Source organism: Alligator sinensis, unplaced genomic scaffold (genome assembly GCF_000455745.1).
Source record: "Alligator sinensis unplaced genomic scaffold, ASM45574v1 scaffold65_1, whole genome shotgun sequence".
Taxonomy (NCBI): domain Eukaryota; kingdom Metazoa; phylum Chordata; order Crocodylia; family Alligatoridae; genus Alligator; species Alligator sinensis.
Window position 1 is genome coordinate 2,623,027 of NW_005842037.1, and position 23,447 is coordinate 2,646,473.

The 23,447-nt window shown below is 42.2% G+C and overlaps 1 protein-coding gene across 1 annotated transcript in view; it reads left to right on the forward strand.

Annotated features, from left to right (window-relative positions):
* GNS (glucosamine (N-acetyl)-6-sulfatase) overlaps positions 1-6,007 on the forward strand; it is a 29,059-nt gene extending 23,052 nt beyond the window's left edge. Inside the window, 1 exon segment of the mRNA XM_006022479.3 lies at positions 1,994-6,007. Coding sequence (XP_006022541.1) covers positions 1,994-2,069 — 76 coding nt within the window. The 3' untranslated portion in view covers positions 2,070-6,007.
* Positions 6,008-23,447: the final 17,440 nt, after the last annotated feature.

Consider the following 23,447-nt stretch of genomic DNA (forward strand, 5'->3'; position numbering starts at 1 on the left):
AAAATTAGTTCCTTTGACATGTAGCTCTGCCTATGAGATTAATTCTATTTTTAACTTTCATTAAGGAAAAAAGAAACCTTTACCTTGGAGAGCTAGTTGATGCTGCCATAAATACTTAAATTCATAGAGATTATCTAGCAATGTGGGTACTTGGTCTGAAAAATTTGCCTAAATGAAAACTCCAGTGCATACCTTCCAAACAAAATTATGAAAATGGCCTCTCTTGTCTTTGTCTTGGACAATCCATCTACAAACTTTCATTAAGGAAAAAAGAAACCTTTACCTTGGAGAGCTAGTTGATGCTGCCATAAATACTTAAATTCATAGAGATTATCTAGCAATGTGGGTACTTGGTCTGAAAAATTTGCCTAAATGAAAACTCCAGTGCATACCTTCCAAACAAAATTATGAAAATGGCCTCTCTTGTCTTTGTCTTGGACAATCCATCTACATTTTTAGTCTATCAATTTAAGTTTAAAATGTAACCTTAAAATTGTTAAGGCTGAAGATAGATAAATAAACAGTATGTGGTGTCTGTTAAATATAAAAACCTATCAAATACAAGCTCAGTAAAAATGCTAATAATACTTTAATGTAATTCAGTCAGCCATTGTCAGCATTAAGCGGCGTGTCAAACATATGACCTGTAGAGCCCCCACCTGGATCCTGGTGCTGTCCCTCAATCTGGTCAAAGCCACGTGAGGCGCAGCATGCGCCTGTGGCATAGGGCTGGTCTGTATCTGGTCCATTGAAAACATACCAGATTCAGCAGCTGTTCCAGCTGGTCTGGGACCTGTGCTGTGTGTAGCATGGATCCTAGAGTGGCCAGAATGGGCACGATCTGTGGCACTGTCTGGCCAGAGTGGCAGCTGCGCTGCATGTGGTGTCTACCCTGGCCACACAGTGCCCACTTTGGGACATGTGCTGCACACAGTGCCCACTACAGCCAGTCTGAGATCCATGCCACTTGCAGCAAGGTTGCTGTATTCAACACAGTCCTGGAGTTGCCACAGGGTAGCCACTGCATGCAGCACAGTGCAGCTACAGCTACTCCAGCTGGACTGTTTCACACACTGCACCTGTTCCAGACAATCCAGGATCTGCACTGCATGTGGTGCAAGTCCTAGACTGGCTGAACAGCCACCAGATCAGGTATGCTGGGGGAAGAAGAGATGGAATGGGTTCCTGGGCCCAATCCACTCTGTGGACAGTCTGCCACACTGCTCTCTGGCCTGCAGGGCCAGATGAAGTTAACACCCCTGGCTTAAAGATTTCTGGCTATTCATTACTGTATGCAAGGATTTTTCTAATTGAATAGCTATTAAAACATATCTCTGTACTTTATATCTAAGCCTTAACTAATCAAGACAAGTAATAATGATAAACTATAGTTTAAGCTTAATCATGCAGCAAACCCTCTTGTAAACAAATCATTTGTCTACTCTAGTTAACTGTTGCTTTGCTTTTGAGCTGAAGAAATCCACTTTTTTCTTGAACTTTCACAGTACTTAAAGGTGAAAGCATAGTTTCAGTATAACTTGAGGCTGACCCCCTGTATGATCTCTTGCTTTAACTACAGCAAAACCATTGAAAATGTAGCTCCTGGACCCTTCTGACACACTTGATGCTACTGCAGAGGTTCTAAAATCATTAGTGTTAGCTAGAAGTGCCACTACGTTATTTCTCTAAAGTGGTTTGTCTATTTCTATAGTTCTAGATTACTGTAGTGATTAACTAAAGTATTCTCTGTGTGGAATGCAATTTTTTTGTTTATTTATTTACTAATTTATATCCTCCTAGCCAAAAGGCTCAGAGCAGCTTCTGCAAGTAATGTTGTTGTACAGTAACATTTGTTCTTAGTTTGTTATCATAAGTACATTTTAAATATTTGGGCTCTGTTCTGTATTGCATGCCCATATTGAGTGCTGCATTGTTAAATTTTGCAGTGTTTATGTGGATTAACGGTAGCTCACTTTGCCTTTCTCTATCTTAGGTATAGGTTTGACCCACGTCTGATGTTCAACAACCATGCTGTTCGGGCTCGCAGATTTTCCATGCTGTCTTCCTAACAGCATTTAATCATTTTATACAGCTGGCTACCAGTGGCCATGTCCTCAGTGATTGCAGCAGGTCTGTCTCTAACCTTCACTGATTTGCATCTGGAAGGCTTGATCAACTGGTTGTTCAGACCTTGTTTTTGGAGGGAAAGGGAAACCCTTATCTCTAGCTGGTTGCCTTGTGCAATATGTGTGTTTGATAACCAAACTCAGACATGGCTAATCTCTTTTGCTCAGACGTGATTATCACCTTGTCTTTCAAGTATCTTTTAATATTGCAGGGATAGGATTTGACCTGTGACCTGTAAATCTGAACTTCATATTTTGTTTCAGTATGAATAAAGATGGATGACATGTTGAATTAGGTTAACCTGGACAGACTGTATTGCACAGAGAACTCTACCTATATTCACTCTGTTAGACAGACTTTCCTAAGTGTGTACTTACAGGTTTCCAATGTTCATTTCCATTGCTAACCTGGAGCAAACTTCCATAATATGTAAAGCATTAGTCAGAACTACAGGATCTGACTAGGATCAGCAACATATTAACCTTTATCACCGAGACCATTTCACACTAGGCTAGTCAGTCTCACTGGGCTGCTTTAGTAACTTTCAAACAAGAATATAATTTTATAATAGTTCCCATTCAGAACATAAAATCAGTTGAGAGAGATCACTGGAACAGCTTTTAGAAGTTTCTAACATAGGCTTTTTGGCATGCTATTTCAAAACAAAATAGTGTTGAGACTAACCTGAAGTGTTGGGTTGAAACAGTGCCTGTATGTTGATCACAATGAGCCAGCTGAACTTCAGAACTGGAACAGGAATAAACATTAGAAAACAAAGATAAATTGGGCACCACAATAGTCTGTCATATCTGTCTCCAGCCTCCAAGCGTCTTGCAAATGATTAAAGATCTGATCAACATAAACGTAGTTTTAAATTGATTCTCTCGAGAGCCAAATAGCTAAAAGCCTTACTCATCAGAAATCATAGTAAGATGACCACTTTAGGTAGTTTTAGTGCTTCCCTACAGAGAGCTCCTTTTATGTTGAGAGCTGTTATCTATCTATTAAACTGCATTAAGTGCCACTTACACCAAAGAACTGCAAGCCAGATTTCTGACCATGGTAGGTTGTCCAGCTTTCTGCTTTTATGAGATTCAGTTGTTTCTTCAGCCTACTGATATTTTCAGCTTTTTAAAGACTGCTCATACGAAACTCACAGATGATTGCTCTATCTTATGCTGAATATTGAATTCTCTTCTAAAGTCTAAAAAAACACCAACATTCAGCACACTTTTTAAAGAGTTCATCTGCATAGAAAAGGAAGTTATTCAGAGTAGCTGCTGGCAACTGACTGCATTGTTTTGATATCACAGGATCCAAGATTATTCTGCTCTAGGCTGTAAACTGTAGTTTAGTGTGAAAAAGAATAATTGTCAAATTGAGCTGTTGCAAATTTCTCCTTTCTTTAAGTCATTGGTTTTGATATAGTTACCAAGATATCTTTAACTCGGGCTCCATTTGTGGGGGAACATTGCCAGTTAAAACCTTTTGCCAAGAAAGTATTTCAAATAGTCCCAAACATTCTATGATTTTTTTTTTTTTTATAAGTTTAATTGCATTAACTTTTTTGTTTTCATTTCAGTGTTGACACATCTGAGCCACTGTCTATGCAGCCTCTACTATTCATCCTTCTTCTTTTTGTAGAGGGTAGCATACAAATAAGGGTGGGAGGTAATTTCCAGTAGGAGTAAACTTTCATGATGCCATGCTGGTCAGGTTTGAAGAGATTTAAATTCTGATTTGGAAGGAGAAATTTAACTTTAGAGATTGCTAATCTGAAGATATGTGATGCATTGAACATTTATTTCTACTGCAAAATCTTAAAGTTGTAGGATCAGTATTTTAAGGGTGTGTTCCCATCTGTATAATCTTCAAATCCTTTTCCATTAAATTAATTGAATACTTTTGTGTTCCATTCATCAACTAAAACAATGGCTTTCAACCTGTTGTTTCCTTCTTCATTTGCTACCCTATCTATCCTGTGTAAATGTCCTTCAGTCTCTGGCCTCTTCTGCAAATAGATCTCCTTGCTTATCACTTTTGTCCCTGACACCTTGTCTCACCTTACTAATATGGGAGGTCCTGAGACATGTTCCTAATCATAAACTAAAGGCTCACTTTAAAAACAGTTTTGTTCTGCCACTTAGACTTGTGTTTTACTTTTCAGTTGAGCTCACTATATACTCTGGTTGGTAGCTGTAAGGTGTGAAAGGACTCGGGGGATGGAGGCAAGTCCTTAAATCAGGGTGACTGAAAGCTAATGGACACATTGCTAAAGTGTGCCTGCAGGTTGTGCAGCAGGAGTTGTAGCTTGTTAAGTTGAACTATGTAGTAGTAATCAAGGCCTAATTTTGGGTTGGTTGGTTTAAGGAGCTCTTCTCTGTAGAAAAAGCTATTGTAATTATGACTAAAGGGCGACTCAATATAATTGTTCCTAAATGTTAAGTTTTCTAACTATAGTATGCTTGTTTGGAAGGGAAAACTTAACTGGTTAATGATATGTGTTTGCATGTTCTACCCATATTGACTTGAAAACTGATTGCATAGAACACGCACTGAGTCAAATGAGGAAAAGTTTCACCCTTATCTAACATGTTCAACATGCCCCCCTCCCTTCTTTGCCTAACCCTTTTCTTTGCTTACCTTGAGTCTGCCATATACCAATTTGAATTCTGCTATAAAGCAAGTGTGATTTGTCATAGAAAAATTCTACGCATCATCATATTCCACTAATGAATTCTTTTCCGAGTTGCCAAAAAGGGTATACATTTTTGGGGAAAATACTTCTGAACAAACCTTTACTTCAAATAGCTTAAGCCAAGTAACTGTCAAAGACAGGCAGCAATAATTAGATGCCCTGTCATTATAGCTTTAAGGTGTCTGCTCTAATTTAATATAGCAGGCTCTTTTCCAAGAAGCATTTATTCTTACTGGTATTTTTCACCCTTCTGAAATGGTCAGTGTTCACTTCTGTTTTTTTGTTTAACATCAGTTGAAATAACTGTTGTGAAGGAATTTTAACGTACAGCTGGGTCAGATTCTAAAACACAGCAGGCTTCAGTTGTGATGGCCTTTCTAGATGTAACATTTGATTAAAACGTTTGAACACAACTGTGTTTTACTTGCACCTTATTATTCAAGAGCCATCTAACAGTTGAGTAAAGAGGCCTTACTGAATTGTAGTCTCATTTCAGTAAAATGTGACTTGACTTTATTTTAAACTACCCAATTGTTTCCCAGGCTCTAGCCTGATTAAAACAGAGGTACTATGTAGTATAAAACCTTGCAAGATGCATTCCTTTATTATGGTAGGAGCAAAACAAATCTCTTACTTAACAGTATTGCCACTTTTGCATGAGTGAACACACCTAACAAGTGCTTGCAGGGCTGATGAACTGATTTCATACAGCTCAGGGAGCAAATGTTTTAGTGCTGTCCCCTATAGTGTGTATCTTGAATCATCTACAAAAAAGGCAGAAGAAATTGTTTAAATTAAAATAATTTGATAAACTGCTGTTTGGAGTGATTACACTATACAAAGTAGATACACAAATGTGATTGTTACACTGCTGAAGATAATTCTTAAATCATTAAAATGCAACTTTATTTGTATTCCTCTCCATGTGGCATGTGATTGTACCACCCTCTGACTTAGTTCCTGTTTTTATTCTACTGTACTATAATTGTACTTTGATTAGAAAGTGCCCTTCAAAAGAACCCTGTTCACTGCTGCACTTTAAAAAACAAAACAAAAAAAACCTATCTCCTATGAACATCTCATCCTTTCATTAGTGACTGAAGTTAAATATCTTTGAAGCACCAGATATTTTTTAGAGGTCTGACAGTTCATGTCCACCAAATAAAACATGTTGCACTGGTATTATTTATAAAGCCTAATGAAGTCCTGCTTTAAGACCAAAACAAATCTTCTCTCTTGTCCTGTATCTTAGGTAGACAGCTCAGAAAGCTGTAGCTATCATTTAAGAACTAAGCAGGGAGGTATCTTGCAGCTGTTTCTGGCTGGGTTTGAACATAATTTTTCAACAAGGGTTAACTGGAGGCCTGTTTTAAAATGGGGTGTAGCTTAAGAGTACCTTTCCAAAGGGATTTCACTGGCTGTTTATACAGAAAATTAACTGTGCTCTAGGGGTGCCTGTAAATGTACAGGAAGGCTGCTTCGATGCACTGTAATTAATTGAATCTGCTGGAACATGCTAATTGGCATGCCTCCACCACCATTTTAAAGTGTGGGGATGCTGATACACAAGATGCTGCAGGCACTTTAATTAGAGTGGCTCTGGGAGCTGTTCTAATTAAAGCCCCCATGTAAAAACTTAGTAGGCTGGTTCTTAAACTGGAAGCAGTGTAGCCACCGTTGTAGGGCTTGAGTGATTCATAGATGTTAGGGTCAGAAGGGACCTCAATAGATCATCGAGTCTGACCCCCTCACCCTGCTCAAAGTAGAACCATCCCCAACTAGATCATCCCAGCCAAGGCTTTGCCTAGCTGGGTCTTAAAAGCCTCCAAGGATGGAGAGTCCACAACTACTCTGGGTAATCTGTTCCAGTGCTTCACCACCTTCCTAGTGAGAGAGGTTTTTTTCTAATATCTAGCCTAAACTTCCCTTGCTGCAACTTGAGATCATTGCTCCTTGTTCTGTTATCTGCCATCACTGAGAACAGTCTAGCTCCATCTTCTGTGGATCCACCCTTCAGGCAGTTGAAGGCTGCTGTTAACCCCCCCGCCCTTGCTGTCTTCTCTTTTCTAGACTAAATAAGCCCAGCAATTGCAGCAAAGCTTAAATTTCTCCCTCAGCCTCTCTTCATAAGCCATATGCCCCAGCCCCCTCACCATTTTCATTGCCCCTCCACTGTACTCTCCAATTTGTCCTCATCCTTTCTGTTCTCTGGACAGTTCTGGAACCCACAACTGAACACAGTACACCAGAAGTGGCCTCACCTGTGCTTGATAGAAGGGAATAATCACTTCCTTTGACCTGCTGGCAACACTCCTACCAATTCAGCCCAGCATGTCATTAACCTTCTTGGCAACACAGCCACACTGTTGGCTCATATTCAGCTTATTTTCCACTGTAGCCCCCAGGCTACCTTCTGCAGAGCTGCTGCCCATCCATTCAACCCCAGCCTCTACCAGTGCATGGGGTAATCTGTTGAAGCCTGATTGTTTCACATGGGTGACCTAACTAAATACAGTGCAGAATGCCTCCTGTAGTTGAATCCACAGTGTTGAGCCAGCCCAATCTAGCCATGCAGTGCTTGGAAATTTGGTGGCAGGAGAACAGTAGCAGTATTTGTAACCAGTTCCCCCACTGCCACATTTCTGGACCCACAAGAAACCCCACTGGCCAGATGACATGATTCAGTGGTCTGTATCTAATGCTGATAGAGTATCATTTTTTAATGCACATTTCCATTTGGGAATCACTGACTTAATGCTGCTGGGATGCATCTCCCTTCAGCTGGGACTCTCAGCATCTGAAATCATCTCTTGAAGGTAGGCTCGTAAACCCTGTACTTTAAAGCGCTCCCACAAATTGTGAGAGAGTTTTAGTCTTACTGTTCAGCCATAATCACCAGGTTACAGGCTATTTCTGGTAAAGTTATTCCTCAGTTGAAACTTTTACTTCATGCAGAATACTTCATACTTGCTCTTCCATGATGAATTTGGCTTTCTAGTCAACTGCATGCATTAGGTAGAAGGGGAAAGACTGGCCTATAGTCCTTGGAGCAGGGACTTGGCCCACCTCTGTCTCTGGGGCCTAATGAGTCTCCTCCATGCAAAGTACAGTAGTTTCAACAAGGTGGTTGAGTGCCCTTCCACTCTAGATTGTGTATATATTACTGTGCTTTGACACTCACTTTCCTCTTAAGAGGATTCAGATCCAAAGCTTGCCCACATCATTCTTTACCTAGCTAAAATGGGTGGAGCAGAGGCATCCCTTATCCCCTACTGCTGCCCTCCAAAGTGGCTGCACAGCTGTATTTAGTACAGAGCCAGTCTGCTAAATGTGATATGAATGTGCACTCTATCAAGTCTCTGAGCCTAAATGGGTATATGGATATGTAGTTATGGCTCTGGAGAGGGCTAAGACTCAGTTTCCTGGGTCTGTCAAAACTAGTGCTTTTGGGCATACACAGAAGCAGTACTTCAGGGATTAGGTAGCAGACAGGGAGCTTAAAAGATCTACATTTTGGTTTTAGGGCCCACACTCTTTGCAGCTTTAGCTCCTAGTTTTGTTTAGTACCATATAAAATCTAAACTCTTGTCATTTAGCCTGTACCTGTAAGAAACAGAATTCTGTTACACAGATACTGTAAAACACCCTACAGAGTCCTAAAGCAGCTCCTTAAATGTATAATAATTATATGCATACTCAACACTAACTTAAATGACTGAGTATTGGTCCTACATAGAGCAGATGAACTGCAGCACAGCTTAAATTTCTACCTCTAGCCCTATTTTCCCTATAGTGATGTTTTTTCTACTCAGCTTCAAATTAGAGATAAGCAGCTTTCCACTTGTAAATTAAGGGTGAAGCTGACTCTATGTAAATTTAAGACTGGATTATCAATTCAGCTATAAGAGTTACTTCCATATAATGTGCAAAAAGGGACATTTTGAAAAATGCTTTTGCTTTTTTTACAATATGCCCAAGCAAAGGACAGATCCATGCTTAAGTTTTGTATCATTCTGTAGCACCACAAAAAATGGCAGTTCTGTATTACCCAAATATACTTCTTTCCCATTGTGCTCAAGAATACAACTAATGGTTCATGTTACACTACCATCAGGGTCATGGAACATCTCCATAAATTTTCCTTTGTTGTTATTTCTAAGAAGAAGCTATGTTTATAAAGAAATATAGAGTGATAAGGGAGTCTTTGTTTAAAAACAAACCAGGCAGCTGTTATTTAAGAACATGCTCTGTTCAAGGAGGAGCTATTGAATACAAAGGAAGGTACTCTATAAAGTAGTAAACTTGCTCTATTACAAGATTCTGTTTACCCTTTTGGTGAATTCAACTAGAGCTAATGATTATCACTGACCTGTGTAACACTTGCTCTCTGGTAAGGCCAAATACACTCTCAAGAAAGTCATGGGTTAAGGCTTTCAAGTAGATGGTTTTAAAATATGTTATTAAAATACAGAAGGGTGAGTACTTGGGGTATAAGCCTTTTTTGATTCGAGGATTGTGGGGTGGGGCAAGTCTTGTCTTTGTATAGTACCTAGCACAGTAGTGTTTTGGTCCACAGTGAGCCCCTTGTGGGCAACCACAATCAGATTTGGTCAGGACATTTTTCCAGTTCCATGAAAATTTGAGATTTTAAAAATTTGTTGTTTCATCCCAAAGCAAATGTGTCAAATTTTCAAAATGAAAACCAGGGGCAAATACTCATGCACCAAGACACTGGCCTGGAATCTGGGAGAAAAAGGTCTGCTCTGCGCTTTCATAGATTCTAGGGTCGGAAGGGACCATAGTGGGTCATCTAGTCCAACCCCCTGCCCCTGGCAGGCAAGATAAAGGGTCACCAAACCTGGGTTCATTGAAAGATTTGCTGATGCAGCTGTGTCAGCTAGGGCTGTGAAAAGTTGCCACACCCCAGGTTCCACAGCCATGCCCTCAAAAACCACTTTATCAAGCTGCTGCATGGCCAACAGCTTCTGCTGGTTTTGCTAATGCATGCAGAAAGACACCTGGTATATACTGGATTTCCACTAACCAAAGGGGCTCTATCTGTCAACACAGCTGTAACATGGGCAAGCCTGAATGGTTTGTTGGAACACTTCCAACCAATTTAGACAGAGCAGTAATGCTACACAGGATCTCATTTACTTTACCTTTGCAATACAGGTCTTCAGGATAGAGCTAAGGACCTACAGCATCCAGAGGAGGAAAGAAACCAGGAAAGTGAACAGTAGATATTCCAACTCTATGCCACTGTTTGATAGTCTGATGTTATCTCAGTAGCCAGGTAGGGTATCCACAAATCCTTCTTTCACACCTGCACTAGACCCACTCAGCCAATAGCTGCCAAAAAAGAAGGAAATTCATATTTTTATGCTCAGTGGCCACTGAGAAAGGCAGCAAGTTGAAACAGTACAGAAGATTCCTTAAAATGGAAAACAGAGGTGGGCAACTTCAGAGTGGCCAGGGGCCACATGCCATATAGTGCACAGGCATCCTTCTACACAGGCTCCCTGGGACCTCTGCCCTGTGCAGTTCACCCCTCCTACCACCCCCCCCCCCCCCCCACACACACACACACACACACTGTTGCCACTGTCATACCCAGCAGCATGAGCAGCACCAGCCCCCACCTTAGGGCCTGAGCCCCCTAGCTGGCACCCCTGCCATGACAACAGTCAGCTCACCGGGCCAGACCCATAATATTCTGTTAAAGCAAACATTCACAAGGCTTCCTCCCACCATGTTTTTTTGTCCCCAAGACCCTAAGCATGGCAGTGGCTGGGCAGGAGCCTGCAGGCCATACGTTAACACCTTGCAGGTCAGGTGTGCCCTGCAGGTCACCAGTTAGGCCGTCTTGATGTAGATGAAAGGGCTTCACCAGAATCAGCACCTTTATATAGACCTGTTTCAACTAAAGCATTTCCACCAGCTGAACACCCATCAGCACCCTAGGTATCATTTATGTAATTTAAACCTGCTTCTCAAAAGTGCTGCAAAATGACAGATACTTGGCAAAATGAAGATGCCAATATTACATCATGTAATACATAATGAAACATTAATAAAATGTTAATACTAAAATTAGCTCCAATTGTGTAGGTCATCAATATTCAAGAGAAGGAACATATGTGCTGAATTCTTTAAAGCTACCACACAGTGTAATACATTTTGGAGAACTAGGAAAAAGTAATTCCATTTAAAATAAGGAAGCCACTTATGTCAATCTAAAGAAAATGGCTCCTGCCTAATAATATAATTATACAGCAATGTGTACCCCCTTCCGGAGGCCAGCTTTAAGAATTCAATAGGTGCACATTAGGAGGCGGTAAACAGAATAATCAAGATGGTTTGATGGAACTAAGAATGGGGGTAATACTCCTACATTGGCAATTATGTATAATAATTATTTGAAAATGGGTGGAATTAATTTTCCACCTATACTTATGGAATACCTTCATTCAAAGTCAACTAAAATCTCAAGTACTTCCCTTGGAAGGTAATGAAAACAGAACAGCTTCTACAAAATGTACTAGTAAATCAGGAGAAATATGATAATTCTACATGTGCTGGTTTCTGCTATTAATATGTTGTCTTCCTAGGGAGAGAAAGCACAATCCTATTTCAGAAATAAAAAGCTTCTGCAGATGCTCGCCAGCTCCAGCCCCGCCGCTGACACTGCCGGTGCCATCTGCGGATGCTCGCCAGCTCCAGCCCTGCTGCTGCCGGCATCTGCAGGAGCTCGCCAGCTCCACCCTTGCCACAGACTTCTGCGGGTGACCCCCCAGACTCAGGAAGTGCCAGTTGCCCATGCTATTTCCCTTGTACAGGTCACTGAGCACAGTCCTGGCTGTTCTTGTAGTAGGGTCACACAGGCCAACAGGCATCCAAGGTGGTTAGTTTCTGTGACCTTAATGAATGCAAATTACTAAAAAATAGGCTGCAAAAAAGCTTGGCTGAAGTTAGTAGTGCAAAATATGTTATGCCAATAACATCATTTTGTTAAAGCCAACTTTATATATAGAGCCCTGTTGTCTTAATCAAAAAAGATAAGGTTGCTGTGAGTGAGTTGCCATACTCAAGGTATAGTCATCAACAGCTCAATGTCTAGCTGGGAGGAGGTTTCAAGAGAGGTTCCCCAGGATCTGTCTTGGGTCCAGTATTATTCCACATCTTCATTAATGATTTGGACAATGGGATTGAGTGCACACTTAACAAATTTGTGGATGACATCAAGTTGGGTGAAGTCACAGACACTGGAGGTCAGGGCTATGATCCAGAATGAGCTGGCTAGACTAGAGAACTGGTCTGAACCACATACTGTCTGGGTGAACTATGAGAGACAGGGTCAGCACAGGCTGAATAAGGGGGTTTTGCAGGCTGAATTCAGCCTGCAGGCCAAATATTTGACACCCAGAGTAGATCATAAGCTGAATATGAGCCAACAGTGTGCTCTTGCTTCAAAAAAAAGTCCAGCGGTATATAGGGTTCCTATTCAGAAAGAACTAAGGTTATTTAGTCTGGAGAAAGAAGACTGAGGGTGGAGGATTTGATCGCAGTCTTTGAATACCTGAAGGGCATTGATAGAGACAGACTATTCTCTGTGGTCACAGGAGACAAGATTAGGAGCAATGGACTCAAGTTACAGCAGAGGAAGTTTAGGTTGGAGATTAGGAGGAAATTTCTGACTATTTCTGATTCATGCATTAGAACAGGCTACTTAGAGAAGTTGTGAACTCTCCATTCCTGGAAATTTTCAACAGCAGGTTAGACTGACATTTAGCTGGGATGATTTAGTCAGAGATGATCCTGCCCTGAGCAGGGGGCTGGACTAGATAACCTTGTGAAGTCCCTTCCAACCCTACTTTTCTATGATTCTATGAACACCAAAGGAATAAAGTGCTCTGCTTTCACTGAACTCCCAGGTTGCATACTAGGCTTCTGACAGTCCTCAGCAAACAGGAAAGAAACCTCTCTGCTGCCTTTAAAAGTCAAATTATGGCTTGGCTTTGAATCCCATAATCTAAAACTTGTTTTTCTGCATTTCTTGCTTTGCCAAGCTCCTTGAGGCCTTGCCCTCTGTATTGAGCCAGTCAAATCAAGAAGGGTCATAATGGCATGCTAAGACAAGTAAAAATTTGATGTTTTGCTTCAGAACATCAAAGATCATTTAAGCAAATTTCCTAGCTGAATTTATAGACCTCCGTAGGTCATTGAGTCCGAACCTCTGCCCTGGGCAGAAAAGAGAGCTGGGGTCAAATGACCCCATCTAGGTGCTTGTCTCGTCTCCTCTTGAAGACCCCTAAGGTAGGGGAGAGTACCACCTCCCTTGGAAACCCGTTCCAGATTCTGGCAACCCTTACTGCGAAGAAGTGCCTTCTAATGTCCAACCTAAATCTGCTCTCTGTCAATTTGTGGCCATTGTTCCTAGTTATTCCAGGGGGTGCCCTAGTAAATAGAGCATTTCCTGTTCCCTGCTTTCCTCCCCTGATGAGTTTATAGGCAGCCACAAGATCACCTTTCAGCCTTTCCTTGTGAAGGCTGAAGAGATCTGGGTCCCTCAGTCTCTCCTCATAGGGCCTTCCCTGTAGGCCTCTGACCATACGAGTGGCCTTCCTCTTGACCCTCTCAAGATCTTCCACATCCCTCTTGAAGTGCGACGCCCAAAACTGGACACAGTACTCCAACTGCGGCCTGACCAGTGCAGGTTAAGAACCTACGTGAGTGGTTAGACTTGGCTGACTGCTCCTCCCAGCAGATGTCAGGGTAGTTTAGGTCACCCATGACAACCATCTCACTCGACCATACAGCCTCTGAGAGCTGTCTGGAGAATTCCAGGTCTAGCTCATCCTCCTGGTGTAGCGGTATATAGTAGACCTCCACTACCAAGTCCCTTTCCCTGCAACCCTCTTGTATCCTGACCCACAGTACTTCAGTTTGGCCCTCCTCTGATCCCATCTTGATTATAGAGGATGTATATTGTTCCTTAACATAGAGAGCAACACCCCCCCTTTTTTCCCCACTCTATCCCATCTGTACAACCTGTAACCCTCAATGCCTACTGCCCAATTGTGAGTAGGGTCCCACCAGGTTTCAGTTAGCCCAACCAGGTCGAAGTTGTTGCTTGCAAGCAGGAGTGCAAGTTCCTCCTGCTTGTTCCCCATGCTCCTTGCATTAGTGTAGAGACATTTAAGCCCCGGCAAGCCGATGCATGCCCTTGGTATCCCCCATCCTGATGTCTATTGGGCCCCTTAGTGCTTACTTTAGTGCTTACCTGGGCTGATCCAGTGCATTGCTCATGGCTTGCTGATCCTAGGTTCTCCTTATCCTCTGCTTCCCCATCCCCACAATGAACCTAGCTTAAAGCCCTTCATAGGAGATCAGCCAACCTGTAAGAGAACAGAGTCTTGCCTTTAGAAGACAGATGAAGACCATCTCATCCCAGGATGCCTCTCTCATGGAAGTGCGGATCGTGGTTGTAGAAGCCAAAACCCGCATGATGGTACCAACTCCGGAGCCACAGGTTGACTTCCCTGATGCAGGCATCCTGATGCTGACGGCGACCACTAACCAGAAGGATGGATGAGAAGACCACTTCTGCCCCCAGCTTCCTAAGCCTGGCCCCCAGAGCCCTGTAGTCACTCATGACGCAGTCCAGACTACTCATGGCCGCATCATTCATGCCCACATGGATAAAAACCATGGGATAGTAATCAGAGAGCTGGATGAGGTTGGGAATCCTCGCAGTGATGTCCCTGGCTCCAGGTAGGCAGTAAACCTCCTGTGCCATGGGATCCAGTCAACAGATAGGCCTCTCCATGCCTCTCAGGAGGGAGTCGCGCACCATGATGACCCAGTGTCTCTTCCTCCGGCTGCTCGGTTGTTGCTTAGCCTGCCTGGTGTTTGTTGAAGACGTGTCTTCCCCTGCAGCTTCCTCTGCTGCACCATCCTCCAGTGCTGTCAAGGCTTCGTATCTGTTCCCCAGTTGCATTGGGGAAGCAGTCATAGCTGCACGCTGTCTAGCTGTGGAGGTGACAGTTCTCCATTCAGCTGTCCTGGGACTCTCCCATGATGTCTCTGCGCCAGGTGTCTGGTCCTGCAGAGAATGAATGTATCTATCAATCTCATCCTCTGCAGCCCTGGTCCCCCGCAGCCTGCTCACCTCTGCCTGGAGTTTCCTCCCCTGCCCCTCCAGGGCCTCAATCCAGGGCACTTGCGGAACAGGCAAGGGAACCCCCGGCCTCCATGCTACTCCTACACAGTGTATACTACTACCCATGAACTGGCCTGCCAACTGCTCCCCTGTTGGCAGTCCGTTCACTGGCTCCCTGGTTGCCTGGGGAGTCTCCTTTTATACCCTTCTGGGCCTGGGCTGACTCAGCAGCAATCCCACAGCAATCAACAATCAACACTCATTCAGCAGTCAGCACTCACTCACAAACAAAGAGTCAGCCAAACCAAAGGTACAGGCAGCTGGATCACTTACTTTTCCTGGACAGGATCTGGTGCCTGACCTGGCTTCTCTCCTCCTTCCTCCTTCCTCTCGCCTCCAGCAACTGCCTGCTGGATGATCCACAGGACACACTTTCATTGTTTAAACAATTTTTTCCAGGAGGCAGAAATTGCCTTTATGTTAATTTAATGATTGCAGCACATTGCCAACTTTTAATAGTAAATGAGGAGAATGAAATAGATGATACACTATTGCATTGTAGACCTCTCTCCTGTCCTGGGACTGACTCTAAACCAACCAAAATAAGTAGCACAATCAAGTAACCATCCATTAAGTAACTAATTCATTTGGGCTCTGCGCGGTTGGCCACGCAGGGGGTCACTATCTGGAATCCCCGAGACACAAAAAGAAGTTACAAGACTAGTAAGTTAAAAAATGAACTGCAGCATAGAAACTGAAAAGTGCCAACATAAAAATACCCTCCTGCAATAATTAAGACCCTTTAGCTTCTTTATAACGACAGCCTGACGGAGCTCACTCTCTTTTTTTTTTTTTTAGAAAATCAAAACAAAAGTTCCATTTTGCTTCCCTAGACCTTTCATATACCTTCAAACAAAATGAAAGGTATCATCATATATTTGTGCTACCTGTAGGATGATCAACCCCTCTCTCCCTCCATCATACCAACTAACTGCAACATGCACACTTTATTTGTGGAGGGCTGGCTGAGGGAAACGATATTAAGTAAGTCTGTATGAATTTTGTACAGTTGCCTTCTTCAATCCCTTCCCTGAACCCTGAGAAGTGTAGATTAATTCTCTGGCTCCTATTTTCCATATCTTCAACCTTATCAGAGAGCCATTCAACTTTCTTTTTCATCAGGGAGAGTTCCCTCTCTTCTTCATGGTGATGAGCTCGAGTCAGAAATTCTGGCTCCTGCATTTTGTATTCTAGACTGCAGAGCATCAGTTTTCCCGTTGATTTCATTAACAGATGCTTTAACTTCAGAGACTTATTCATAGATCGTAAGGCTTGAAGGGACCTTTGTAGATCATTAAGTCCAGCCCCCTGCACCAAGCCGGAAAGACAACTGGGGTCAGGTGACCCCAGCAAGGTGACCATCCAGTCTCCTCTTGAAGATTTCCAGGGTAGGCGATTGCACCACTTCTGGAGGGAGCTCATTCCACAAGCACCCTGACTGTGAAGAAGTTTTTCCTAATGTTGAGTCTGAAATGGTCTTCCCAGCCCTCTGGCCCAGCATCGGACCTCCAGACAGGAGCAGCCCAGCGGGGGGAAGAGCCCAAACTGGGGGATTTACTTTGCCCACCCAGATCTGGGAGTGGGGCTGGAGTCCCCCAACCACACCCCCTCCTCACACTCTGGGCTGGCTGAGGGGGAAGGGGGCATGGCTGAGAGACTCCAGCCCTGCATCTGGCTATGGTGGGCTTCCCTCTAACCCCCCTCAGCCAGTCCAGAGGCTAAGGAGGGGGTACGGCTGAAGGAATCATTCCGGGCTCCTGGCTCCCAGGTCTGGCGGGGCAAAGCCAAGCCCCATTGTTAGACCATAACAATGCTGAATGAGAGGTGGAAACACTAAGAAGTCAGTCTGAATTATTTAATTGCATACAACATTACTTCCAACACCACTCACTGCATTCAGACACATTTTGTGCCATCTGAGCTGTGAAATGCAACTGCTAATCCATAGCTTCTCATCCACAGTGCTAGTGTAAAGATTTATTTTTAAAAAATGGTTCTAGATGCAAATCCTTAAGACAGATAAAACTCTCTACAAAAGAAGAATCCCTGTTTTTCAAGCTCCCTTCCTCCCCCCTCACAAAAAAGCATGTGATGAAGTAGGTTGTTGCCTAGGAAAGCTTATGCCTTTCTGAATGAGTTAGTCTTTATGGTGCCACTTTGACCTGTCTGCTGCCAAAAAAAATTCTCCAATGTATAATCAGCTGAATAAAGGAGGAAGAGCACCAATAGCTTATTTGTATGCAGTCCTGTATTGAAATCCAGATTTGACAAAACTGGTTAAGACATTTAAGAGTCATCAAAAGCTCTTTGCTTGGTCAGTGGAGGACAACAATGTCATGGAGCTAGACTATTTAGATTCACAGATGTAATGCGATTCTGTGAATCAACATTGCTGAAAGCATCAGCAATATCTATTCTCTCTGCCCTCTCTCTTAAGACTCCTGCACTAGTAATCAGTTAGTAGCAGAATGTGTGAGGTGGAAAGAAAGCAAAGGAGAGCATAATGACATCTGAATTCCCAGGCAGATGTAATGACTAGCCCAGCCAGTACCAGAAAGGTAATCAATCAGCTCACTCCAAAAAAATGTTGAAGTGCTAAGCATGACTCCAAATTCAAGGGTTTATTTTAAGTTTAATTTATCATTAAAATAAAGCCAACACAGAATAAATTCTGTAACAAAGGAAAGAATTCTTGTTATCTCTATGGGATTATTTGTTTTACAGTTGTTTTTTCTCCATTCTTAAAAAAAAAAAATGAACAAGGAAAATGTTTCATAAAGAATTCCTTAGATCCCATGACAATTACTTTAATTCTGAAAATGGAATATGGTGTGTGGAATATACAATGTAATTGTTTATTTGAATCACAATGCTGGAAGAGCTTTCTAAGGGGAAAAATACCTAGTAGGAATTTACCTGAGTTTACTCTAGAACTACTACTATGTTGGGGGCCCATGATAGTTTGAGGGACATGACTGAATTCCTACCTATATTGTAAAACAGAATGTACTTCATACAATGAGTCAACTATGATAGAAATGCTCTTCTGATATGACTGTATTTGTATGTATTTAGGATAATGCTGAAATAATGACTTGATTTAGAAATTCAATGCATTGCCATCTTGACCTGGTTTACACCTAAACAAATTGTACCTGTTATCCAGCAAGAGCAGAGGCATGGTGGTAGCATGCTTAAGGTTTCTCCCTACAGATCCAGAGGTGAGTTTGAGCCTTACCTTAAATTCATCCTAAAGACCACACCAGACATCCCAGATCATTTCATATGAGAAATCAAGAGATAGATGTGCTGCTGACCATATTATACTTGTGTGCCACTGGCTCTCAAAACTGGAGTGCTTCATGCTAGCTGAGGAGGCTATCTAGGCTAAGGTGGACCTTTGAACTGTATGTATATAGCACTACTATATATAGTGTAGAAGCATTTTTACCAGCACATCACAAAATTGCTTTCCAACACTGTGGATATGATCCTGGTAAAAATGCTGAGCACTTCTTTCATATGACAAAAATGGTGTCTGTATCTTTATCTTATGCACTTTAGCGTTTGTGTTGATTCGGGAGCTCTTAGCCATCAGAAACATTACCAGGGATCGCTACACGGAAGTGGCTCTTGTCGATCCCCTGCTGAGCACTAAATGACACTCACACTGGTGCTGAAAAACAGATGGAAAAATGTCTGGCATCCACATCCATGGAAAATATTATCAGCTGATGGAACAAATTCTCAAGACATCAGCTGTCAGATCTTGATTTAAACTCTTGAAAGAATGATCTCAGATTACTGGCAAATTCGTGACACCTGTTTGTCCAAATTTACTGCTTCAGAGCTGCTGTACACTCATTTTGCCTGGGAAAAGCAAAGGCTGAACTTTGTTACTCTTAAATATACAGGCATTCTACTTCTTCCCAGGCATGCTGGAAGCAGCTGAAATTCCCAGCGTTTCACATACCAAAGATCATGCTTGAAAGACAGGAAGAAAGGTCAGACTTGTTATGAGATTTACTATCATCCTGTGCATTATCTTGCTGCATGAAAATTAATGCAAAAAGTTAACAGGTGTGTATTAGATTCGTCTTCCAAGATAGATTGTATTTCACTACAAATAAATATTCATAATATTCATCACCATGTTACATCATACTCATATGTAAAAACTTTTTTTTTTTAAACAAGTAAATCTTATTCCATACTTCATCATCTTGCATAGACTGTACACCAGTGGTTCTCAACCTTTTTATACTGAAGGCACCCCTTGGAAAATGCCAGCTTAGTTTTCACTTGGTTGGTTTTTTTTTTTGACTACAGAAAGATCACAGAGCAGTTCTTCTGTTGCAGAGAACTCAGAAAGACCACAACAGGTCAGAATGTTTTTGACAGTATGGATTCCTCTTTGAAATCTCTGATTTATCTTGTGAAGCATGTTTGTACTCAGCACCCTGGTTTAGAACCTCTTACCTACACAGTCTCTCTCTTCCCTGCAAAAAAATAAACCAGCATAGGAGATTATCAATCAAAAAAGATTCTTAATAAGGTAAAAGAAGCAACTTCAATTAGGAAAAGCTTGTCCAAAGAGACCCTTTATACAGCATTGCAGGAGACAAGGGAGAATACTAAAGGGAGTTAATTCCAAAGATGCAGTTGTCTTATCAAGCACAGCACTTTAAGGACAAAGACACCAACAGGTTGCTAATAACAGGCATTGGAAGATGTAGATCAGGGGTTGGCAACCAATGGCCCATGGGCTGGATCTGGCCTTCGGAGGCATTTGATCCAACTCAGGGACTTGGGGCTTCAGCTGCTGGTTTGACTTAGTTTAGGTGAGAGGCACATGGAGAGCAGGCACTAGGAACTAGCTGCTGCTACTGATTTTCCCTGCAGTGCCACAGGGACAGTGTCCACAGTCAGTGCTTTTCCCCGCAGCAGCAGGTGGGCTTCCTCTTCTGCCCACATGAGGAAGAGCGCTGACTGCATATATCCCCACCATGTTCCTGTGGGTAAAAGCAACACCAGCAGGTGTTTTCCCTGTGCAGCTGTTGGGTAAAGTGTTACCAGCAGCTGGGTCCTAGCACTCACCCTCTACCTGCACCCACCTGCATCTCACCCAAGTGGGGTCAATCTGGCCCTTTCTGTATTTTCTGGCAAAAGTGTCCAGCTGAGGAAGCTTTACCAGAGCTATAACATTTACAAACTGCATTACGGTGATTTATCAGAACATATAAAAAGTAAGGTGCTATCAGAAAATGATCAGGTTACAAGTTTCTCATTCCAGTGCGGTACTTACTTATCTCTTCATTCAGTGCTAAAATGGGAGCAGTGAGGAATGAATCACAAATGTACAAGGGAAACTGAGCGCAGTTTTCATTCTGATTTTTGTGGAATGAAAGACAGTAAAAACATGCCATACAACAGCTTTGTAAGTTAAGGCCACATTAGAAACAAGCAAGCAGCATATTCCAAACCAAAGGATGCCTCTGCAAAAGAACAGAAACTTAGTTTGCAAGTCTTCCTCAGGTGAGGCATATATACTCCCCACCTCCCTACTCTATCCCCCCCCCACAATACTCCCTTAGGAGCCTCTGCAAATATCTTTCCAGATGACTAGCATACCAACTGGTACATCTTCCCTTCAGCAAGTTTCAGGCTCTAGGGCTTTGGCATTTTGTCACGAACAGGGAACATTTGTCAACTGACCTCCATATGCTTGAGCTATATTTTTAGTGTGAGGAATGTCCGTAACATTTATTAAACCATAGAAAATGTCCTGATGGAAGACAACCTCAAGAGATCTAGGCCTTCCCACCACACAGGGCAAGCTAAGTATATATAGAACACCCCTGACAGATGTTTATCTAACTTGCTTTTAAAAACCTGTAGGGATCGAGATTCCATAGCATCCCTCGGGAGCCAGTCCCGGTGCTTGTCTTTATAATTAGAATGTTTTTCCCAATATCTAACCCAAACCCTTCTTGCTGCAAATGAAGCTGATTTTGGGGGTATTGTTCAGGGACTCATGTGTGGGTTGTTTCTCTGTTTACTGAAAGCCAATCAGAGCCTTTTGGATAGGGCAAGACATAAATCTAATAAATAAATAGCCCGGTTTTCTTTAATCTGCTTTTATGTACCTCTGATTCTATTCTGGAATATCTCTTCAGGTAGATCTCTATGCTGAATCAAAGAAATAATCACAATCTATTGCCTTATTCAATCCTAACAAAAATTTAGGATTGCTTTTACAACCAAGCAAAAATACCTGGGTTGTGAGAGTGAAACAAGTTCTCTTCAAAAGAGCACCCTTCAGATATTAATTATACTGTAGCAAAATGCTATTTAAATATTCAAGGATTTTTTTTTCCCCAATGTGAAATCCCCTTGTTAACTGAATGCCTTATCTAAAAAAATAGAAAGGGCAGCTCTCATCATTGCTTGTACTCTTCCAACATAAGCAGTGCTCTGGACAAAGCTCTGCTATTTCCTTGCATATGTGAGGGTGGAAGATTTTTTAAGAGTATAACATACTGTGTGGACATTACAAGAGAAGAACTGCCCAGGAAGTGCAGGAAAGCCTATTTGCAAAAATGATAATTTTTGAGAACGAAGCCTCTCTCATATGAGTCCAGACTGAATTAATGCTCCTGTGAGAGCTGGAGGTTCTTGCCATGGAATACCAAGGGCCCTGTTAAATAGGATCAAAAGCAGCTATTTGGACCTCTTCCTCAAGTCAGTGCCTTGGACAAGATTTCCATTGCCTTGACTCTTACATGAATAAAGAATTCAAGGTCAAATCCTCAGGCATTTTTAGCTTTGTTGTTGCCAGATCTCAATCTACCAACATAGTAATGCTGTATTGGTCAATACTGTATTGCTTTAAACAAACTTTCTAACATTTCTACCTTAAGCAGAGGGACACATTTTCTCATCTATGAACCCAAGAATGAAGAACACAGAAAAACATATTGAAAGTATAATTACTTCCCACAAACATTCATGTACTACTGAATCAAAGAATTAAAAAAACCCAAAAAACAAATGGGGACCTACTTCAGGCCTGTCTAACTTCATAGTGGCCAGGGGCCACATGCGGCCAGGGCTGCACTAATGTGGACCACAGGCCCACCCAGATGCTGCCTATTTCCCTCTGCACTGGGCACAGCGACAATCTCCTACTGCACTGGGGATGTGGGCAGTCCCTCCCTGCCACCCTACTGGGCACACATGTGCTCATGCCTCCCCACTGCATTGAGCACACAGGTACTCCCCCCTTCCACTACACTGGACATGTGGGTGCTTTCCCTCCACCCCTGCTCCACTGGGCACATATGTCTCAGCCACACATTCAGCTCCCTGGGCATGGGCTCCTCTGTTGCACTGTGCTGTGCTGGTGCACCATGTCATAGATTTTCCTAACCTTGTGGCCTGTGCCATGGTGCCCATGGGGCAGGATAGGGAGTGGGAGCCTAGAGGCCACAAACCAACCCCTGCAGGTGTTACGGAGCCCAAGGGCTGCCAGTTGGACAGCACTAATCTACACGAATGGTTCTGGATCAATAGGAAGTGGTAAAAGGTTAATGCAAACAATGGTAATAATGGCAGCAAATGACAATTCACACTTTGGGAAATGTGAGGAAAGGAAAATATATTGCAGAGTCACGTTCACGTGGGTGAGTGGAAGGCAGACTCATTTTCTAGTAGTAAGAGTGAGATTTCAAGTGAAATCTAACAGGTTTCTTGGTGCTCTGATGAGTGTTGAGTCCATGAAGATACCAAATTATCTAGATAAATGCTTTTAACACATACTTTTGTTTACCACTTCTTAAACAGCAACACAATTGTGCGTGATGGCTCTTTGTGGTCTTTGAAGGCAGATTCCTTTCCAAAGATTTCAGTCTAAATTAAGATAATAGGAAAACACAATAGACAGAGCAAGGACAAAGGACAAAGAAGAGTATGTCGTCCTTTGACAAGCTAATTAGGACTATTTTTTTTTCAGTTAGTTTATTATGAAGGTCATAGAATCATAGATATGCAAGCTCTTTGAATTTTGGTACTTACTGTTTTTGTCACAGAATAAACCACATGCTTCTGAGCTACCTTGTCTGTCAACACATTGGAGATAAAAGTACAAAATATGCTTATTAAATATTGAGCTTAGAGGCTCTATGGAATAGAGAATCCAACTTTTTCTATTTTAATGAGATTTTAAAGTAACTGTCTCAAATTGCACATTCTAATTCTGTAACAGAAAGCTTGTGTTATATTATTCAGTTTGTCAACTTTGACAAATATTAAGTTTGTATGAATGGAGTTGAAGGCAGTCATGAGAAAATCCATTACCATTAATTAAGTTGTGTCATTTCCAGTGTGCCATAGAAAGTCTCT